This window comes from Aphis gossypii, chromosome 1 (assembly GCF_020184175.1).
Source record: "Aphis gossypii isolate Hap1 chromosome 1, ASM2018417v2, whole genome shotgun sequence".
Classification (NCBI taxonomy): domain Eukaryota; kingdom Metazoa; phylum Arthropoda; class Insecta; order Hemiptera; family Aphididae; genus Aphis; species Aphis gossypii.
Genome location: NC_065530.1, coordinates 46,815,931 through 46,824,445, shown reverse-complemented (window position 1 = coordinate 46,824,445; position 8,515 = coordinate 46,815,931). Strand labels below are relative to the sequence as shown.

Sequence of the window (8,515 nt, the reverse complement as noted above, 5' to 3'; positions counted from 1 at the left end):
ATACCAATAACAGAACACGTACATGACTTAAAATAAACAAATTATATCAGATGGACAATATTAATAAATAAATTGTAAACAATAAACGCTAAAACTATAATACGTTTAATTATCAATATATAAGCAACACATCAAAAATTAGGTGGCCTCATATAATATCATGTACAATTTATAAAGGTACATATAACACAATTTTTTAAAACTTAAGGGTTATAATCGTATTACATGATCTGTAAAATTCAATTTGTATTTTTAATTTCAGAATGGTTTATCATAACATGAATATAAATAATACGATATTATATAATCTAAACCTACCTATAAGTTATACACATCAAAATATTTTCAGCATTATTCTGCAGATCATGACCATTGGCTGTTGTTCAAAAACCGATGATGGTTAGGGCACTAACCTTTATTAAAGCGTTGTTTATTTAATAAATTATGAGTTAATGTATTTAAATAATATCCGGCTGGTAAACACACACATACATACATACATACATACATACATACATATATGTATATAACACAGTCGTATTGAGTTCGAATGGAAAGTAAATATAAACAATACGACCGACTTAAATGTTTTTCGAAATTTACATGAAGATGGTACAGGAAAACATGTGTGAAAAGGTAAACATGCCGGTTTTTATCATAAACGAATCCGGTCATCTGTGGTAAACTGCAAGGTGAAATCACGAGGGAGTGTGTTTGATCTGAAATGTGTGGGTCGAAAATAAAGTTATTTATCGATCATCTGGCGCAGTGTGTTCATATTATTAATACGTTTTATTCGTTATATTATAATAATATTATGATATCAAACATTAGTACGTAGTAAACTTGTGAGTGGCATTTTTCTAATTGTGACTAAGTCTTTGTTATTATATCGGTTTTCATTTTTCTGAGTAAAAACAGAAGTTTGAATTTTTATTTTATTATTATTTTTAAGAAACGTAGTTTACTTAAACAAATATTCACTACCTACCATATTTACTGATGTCTGATGTTAATCTAACAAAACAATAATACCTTTAAAGTTTTTTTATTCATTGATTACGAAAAATCTAAAAATTAGTACTTGTAAGTAATTTAAGGTAATGTGAAAATAAATGTATCATCAATTTATATATTTATATTTATAATTTTATAAAATGTAATTACTTATAAAATATGTAATATAACTAATAAGATAAAGAGTTGTTTTGTGCGTGACGGCTAAACGAAATAAAAAATATTGTGATTTGTAGACAATCATATAAAATAGCTCAGGCATTTAAATTTAAACACTCTGTGTTTATAATTCACACGCAAAGTTCAGTTAATTATCATCAGTTGTCAGCCAATCTTTTTTTTATGTATGTTTTAATATTTTATAATTTTTAATAAGTACATATTTTTTGATATTTAATATCATAAAATTATAAAGTATAATATATTTTATAATTACGTTTGGAGGTAAGTACTAAACAATCAAATAATCCTTTCCTGCAAATATTTGATATTTACATTTCCCAAATAAATAATTTTAAATTTAATTGGTAAATAGTAAATTCACGTTTAATCCACATAAACTATGATAGTATTAAACTTTAAAATATTTTGGAAGTTATTATAACTCATTAATAATGATTACAGAACAGGTACGTATAATATCGTTTTAATTAACCAAAAAAATATTGTAAAATACCACATTATTTCTGATGTATAAGTACAGTAAATTTAACAAAAATTATTAATTACATACCACATTGTTATATGAAGGTAAACATAATTTCAATTGCATCTAGTATTTAGTACTTTTACTACATATATAGGTAGATACAATATAGACTAGAAAATTGTATACAATTAACACAACAATAATAACGCAGGTCCAAAAACATCTCTATTTCGTAACATATAATATAACATCTGTTTAAATTAGAATAGATTAATATTTTTATTAAAAATGTAATAAAAATAGTATAAATTATGTAATAAATGCACACAGCTCATTTTTAGATTTAATATTTGAAAGTATTTTTAGAATATAAAAATTAAAAAAAAAAAAAAATTATTAACTATATACCTAATATTGATAAAACAACTTTCATTTATAAATTGCAAGTACACTTAAATTACTTAATAAAATTCAAGATTAAACTTGATGATGTGCCTTATTATTATTCAAGTTTTTAAGTACCTATAAAAATTGTATTAATATTTAAAAATATTTGAAATTATGTATATACAATAATTATACATATTATTTTGTTCTATACTTGTCACCTGTGATCTAAATTCTAGGTTACCTGCAGCTAGGACACTGTTTTTATGAATGAGTCTTAAACACATAGTTATCGATCTTCTGTATTTATAAAATATATTAATAATGTATTTATTATATAATATTATATTATAATATACAATCCAAATGATTTACAATATATTGTGCTAAAATGCAAAAAAATATAGAAGTAATGTATTTGCGATGTACTAAATACCTAGGTAACTAAACTATAGGTAACCTAACTATAAATGACAAAATTCATATTCATAATTTATGAAAGACAAAATATATCATTAAATGTCATAATATAAATTATAAACACGTAATTTATTAAAAAAAAAAAATGATTCATGAATCATGGTTCTTACGGAACATTAATAACTGATTGATTTTTTTTCTTAACATTTTGATTATTAAGAAAATAATTTTACTACCAATTATCACTTTGTTTATACTTAAGTATCACATAAGATTTTGTGTAGAAAAAACTGGCATTAAGACTTAATGTATAATACGCCTATTACCTACGGATTTATCACATTTCTGAAAATCACAAATTACTGAATTCATAAAACATGTTTATTAATCATTGTCGATCTGATCGGCAACAGGAATAGTTGACACGGTTAATTAATCAATACTCTTAGATTCTGCAGGCGTGACGAATTTAATTTCTCGCGTCACCTTTACAACCTGTGGCGTTAGAGGCTTGTGAACCGGCTGCGGAAATTCGTCTCCCGCCGATGGCAGACTCGGACAACTCAATCTGTTGTGAATAAAACGGAAAAAAAACACAGTAATTAAAAATTATATCATTGTAATTTAAAAATAAATCTCGAGACGTAGCGAGCGTATGGATCCAAATCGATTAAGCTTGAAGGAAAACGTCATTATTATCATTATTTTATTAACTTCTTCTAGAAATTTAATTATTCGATTTTATACACAGGTTTCAATAATACTTTCAAATAAACTTTTACACTTTTCGCTAGTAAATAGAATAAAACCCGTAATAACAGCAATATAATCGTATAATTTAATAATTAAGTAATAATGCGTAAAAAACAACCTGCAGGCTGTTATTTAAAAACCTGTATACGGTTATGTTAAATTAAACGGTAATGTACCTATATAGTGTAATAAACTAATAAGTAATAACTGTAATAAATACACCACTAGGGCAATTAATCGAAATAGACTGCCGTGTCGATTAGAGACAAGCTAATCCTGATCGAGTGGGTATCGTATGTATTTATAATACACGTCATATATCTTTATTCGTCGTCGTAATGCCTTGTGGATGATTATTAAAATTATGGCCTGCTTTCGTGGTAAAACTACGATCGATCGTAATAGCCTTATAGGTACTTATACACATTTATAAATGTGATTATTAGGATTATAAGTCAAAATCGCGAAAATTTACAAGTAATTATTTTCAGTTGAAAATTCATGAATTAGTTTGGTCCCCGGGAAACAAACAAGAAAACATAATACTCCTTAAGGAATGAAGATCTTGAAAAGACTAATCCCAACGAAATGTTGAACTATACGTTTTCAATTTTTTAAGCCACTGTATAAAACAATAATAAGTTTATTTAAATATCGTGTGGTCTGCAAATAGTACTTAGGTATACTCTTTTATTTCTCGTGCGCGATGCATACCTCTTGTGGGACCAATAATCTTCGGGCACGTTCAAGTACTGTTCTGGTTTGTGTTCGACGGGAAAACACGCCACTGCCAAGTTATCGTTTGGAACCGACAGAGATCGTATTGACCCGAACGGTTCATCTGGGAATAGAGTATTTCCGCTGTACAGTTCTTTGCAAGCACTGGAAATGTGTCATGGAAAAAAAATAAAATATTATTTACAAAATAATAACTCAGCCAGATCAGAGATTGGTATAAGACTTAAAAAAACAATTAAGATGTTTACTAAAATTTATTCCATTCCATCATATACTAATGAAAACTAATTTAATGAATTCAATTAAAACTTTAAAAAATGTTATAAATGGGCAAGGGAAATTTAAATATTTAACATACTATCAACGCGTACGGGTTGACTCCATTAATTTTGCTAAGGATCGACTATTTGAACTAGCAGAGTTATTATAATACACAATTTTAATGCAATCGCAGACATTCGTTATTATGTTTTGAATATATTTGCTGCAGTAGAAATTTATAAATATTTTAGTATAATGCCCACCCGTGCGCAGAATCGGTGAATATTAAAAACGGTTTTGGTGTCGGACAAGTGGACACAGGACTCGGACTCCTGGTGTTGCTCCTGTGCACTCCGTTGTGCGGACATTGAGGAGGCAAGTCTTCGATGGCCAACGTTTCCTGTGAGTCTCCTTTCGATCGATTTAAACAATTACACGTCCACGAGTCTTCGGCAATGTTTTCAGTAGAAACTGTAAAAACAACACCATTCAAATTTATAATGGGCGAAGAGTAAGTAACATACAAACAATTTGTAATTTTAAGGTTATTTAACGAAAAAAATATATAATAGATAAAATATAAATATACAAACGCGTTTCATTATTTTATTTAATACTAAATATTGTATTCATTGGCCGTTATAGGCGAAATGATACATCAATAATGGTTTGATTGATTTTTTAACCTCCACGATCGCGTGTTTTTTTTATTATTTAATTGTACGTCTATTAAAATTTTAAATTTTTAAATTTTTTTTTAAATACCACATTTTTAAATACTTAGATTTATCGATACACACTTACAGGAGAATTTCCTCGGATCGGGACCAGGACTGATTGGAAAGAAGTCACCGTGGACGGGACAGTGGAATCCAACGCGCGTTTGTCGGAAACGGGCTTTTGTGCTGATTGTCCGAAGTACAGCTGTCGCGATGAACATAACGATCGATACGACCAAACATATTGGTCCCAAAATTCGTCCGTTGTCCGAAGACGTATAGAACTTGCGTTTTGAGTCGTCTTCACTACTTCCGGTTACCCAGCCATAAGATATCACTGCGTGAACAAATTTTATTTTATCAGTACAAGATATAAGCAAAATAAAAAATAAAATATACACACAGTTGGTGTTACAATTTATAACCTTCAAACCATTAATTCTAAATTAATTATTGATTTTAATAATATTAACTACTTTATTTGTTAACAAAAATAAATCAATGGCCCTAAATTGCCTATACATAGCGCCGTCTTGAAAATATACAATATGATAATAAATTTATTATAATATTACATTTTACGGTAGGCGTACAGCTCATTATTTTATAAATTTAGAACAATACTCTTGTTCTATATAAGTTTATACGAGTATCGGTCAAATACGTGAACATTAATTATTAATAAGTATTTATAATCGATTCAATGGTGTTAGTAGTTATTAATGGTTATACATTTAAAATAATTCAATTGTGAGTGAGCCCATCCAAAATGTGTATCTTTTATAGTTACATGATTATAATATATTATAATTGTGTTTTATAAAAACTAACTTAAAACGTCGTGTTCTGATCACGTCGATGTTGAGTAAAGTGGAATAAATATTGTATTTTGGCGTTGCGTTATTTGTATTATTATATACATATTATAATTATGTGCGTAATTTTTCCATAAAACAACCCCTAAAATAACCGTCATAACACCCGTGCGTATAGCCATTAAACAGACGTCATATTATAATAATTGATACAAATCAGCACATACATTGTACAGGGAGTTTTACAGGGACTTTCGATCTAAGGTCATTACACCCAATACGCGTAATTACAACCGCAATGTCATTACAATAATATATGAACGGTTTCTGCTGTAAATAATACTAATTAGTAATTTAGTATACAGAATTATTACTGCAGACGCAACAGACGCGGGTACGGTATTTGCTGTACATCGAACCAAACATTTACGCCAAACGAATCGTGGGTGGGTGGATACCTCCCCCCAAAAAAAAAGAGTTTACCCCAGTGACTTAAAAAAAAAAAAGGTTCGTCGCCACTGCGGCGCCTACCGTGTTTTGCGCGCTCGGACAACAGCGGTCGGTCAGGACGCGCGTCATACCTGTGAGCACTATGCCGACGACCAGGAACAGAGTGCCGAAGACGGGCAATGCGATCTGACAGTTGGACCGGACCGTTACGCCCCACACGGTGACGCCGTCGTCGACTTTCTTCACGGCCGACGACGACGAGTGCAGCGTGCGTCTCGTGGCCGGCGGACAAGTCGTCGCGCCGATCGGTCGTAGCTGATCGTCGCCAGAAGTCATCCGACCGGCAGCGGTTGACGGCGGTGAATGATCGGTGCGCGCAGGGAAACTAGATCGAGTACGTCATGCCGCGCCGGTAATACTAATAATAATACTTAAATTAAAAAGCAAAAAAAATACAATACAATACAATATAAATAATGTAAAAAAAAAAAAAAAAAATGTTCAACCGCTCGCGTGGGTCGATGGTGCTAGATTGTATTTTAAACGTCGCGTGGGTCGATATTACAGGTATATTCCGCACCGTATATACATCATTAACAAACGGACAACACACACACACATCGCCCTAGTGACCGGTGCACGAAATATATGCACACAAGGTGATTTTTTTTTTTTTTTTTGTACGACAGTCGTTTTATCGGTAATAATTTTCACGTGCACATATTCGAAAACATATGCTGTGTTTTTTTTTTTTATGTTTTTTACATAATTCGGTCATTATATACGGGAACAATAATGGAAATATTTAAAAATTGATATTTCCCACTGTTATATTGATCGTCTTATTTTTTTTTTTTACTTTTCTTATACAGCACGCGTTTTTATTATTTTTAACATTATTATATTATTATCCTTAAGCAATGTATTAAAAATCGAATAATAAACTTACGGTCGTTAATAAACTCGTATAGGTATTTTAGTATTTACATAGTTTTAATGGGTGAATGTTTTTTTTTTTTTTTCAAAAATCTCGTATAATAGCCGTTTCGACTTCAATCTACGTAAAAAATAAATTTTAAGAAACATATACTTTTACCGAAAAAATGACTGTTGAGTGTTAATAAGAAATCACCCTGTATACCGAGTGTCAAAGTTTATCTTTGAGTGGGTGTACAGTGTATACTTAGTGTATACGTCCAAGTTAAGTTAGGTAAACCGTGTATAAATAGTAAAAATAATAATATATATTATATGTATATGGTGACTTTCAATGAACTTTAATATAACTAAATATGTTTAGTCTTCACTGACGTAGGTACCTATTTTTAAAATTAAAATTTATTTACCCACAATATAATCTACACTTAGGTAGGTATATAATAGTCAATAGTCGTAATTTAACGCTCGTATAACAATAATGGTAGGACAGGTACTTATCGCTTTTAAGCCGTTTTGTTCTTTAATACATTTTGCAGGACTAGAACAGTCACTTTATTAATATTCATATTTACTAATTAAAACATTTTTTCAGTACATCATAAAAAAATACATGTGATAATGACCTACTACAAACTATCAAAAATAAAATTGTTTCTAACCGTTTCAAACGGTGTAGGTACTCGTGTTATAAATGAATGCGAAATTATAGAAAATTAATTCAGAATGATTGTGAATTTGTATCGTATTATTATCGTGCCTATAGGTATCCATTAAAAATAAATTACAATGTATTTATAGCTTGTAACATATATTATTATTTATTAAATTATAAGGTACATTTTCGAGTCGAAACAATGTAATGTTATTGACATATTATTATTGTTTGATTATAATAATTAATAATATCCTAAACGTTCTAATGAAATCGTTTTTTACTAAGATGTCCATAAATAAATTTTGTTTGGCAATTCTGTGTCTTGTTAATACGTAGTTATAATCTTAGATCATATGATCTAAGGTTTTAATACACCAGTATTTACCTACATTTAGTTTTTTTAACGTAATAGATTTTCATACCGATTTTGTTTTTCATTCGTTTAATTTGGACTGGGAAAAAAATTAGCTATAGAACCTTATCAACAAACCTAAGGATACAAATGTACAAGACCCTAATACGACCCATACCACTGTATGCTGCAGAAACATGGCCACTTAGGAAAGTAGAAAAAACTAGACTAAAAGTATTTGAAAGGAGAATCCTACGAAAAATCTATGGCCCATGCATCAACACACACACACACACACACACACACAACAAATGAATGGCGTAAACGTCATAATGAAGAACTCGAGGAATTATTCTAAAC

General features: G+C 29.7%; 1 protein-coding gene across 1 annotated transcript; it reads right to left on the bottom strand.

The window, feature by feature from the left end:
- Positions 1–1,991: 1,991 nt before the first annotated feature.
- On the bottom strand, positions 1,992–6,860 carry LOC126549243 (uncharacterized). The gene is made up of 5 exons (XM_050197876.1): positions 6,341–6,860; positions 5,030–5,281; positions 4,489–4,696; positions 3,941–4,108; positions 1,992–3,041 (listed from the first exon to the last, which is right to left on the bottom strand). Exons 1-5 carry the CDS (start codon positions 6,543–6,545, stop codon positions 2,906–2,908), a joined length of 969 nt encoding a protein of 322 aa, XP_050053833.1. The 5' UTR covers positions 6,546–6,860; the 3' UTR covers positions 1,992–2,905.
- Between the last annotated feature and the right edge of the window lie 1,655 nt (positions 6,861–8,515).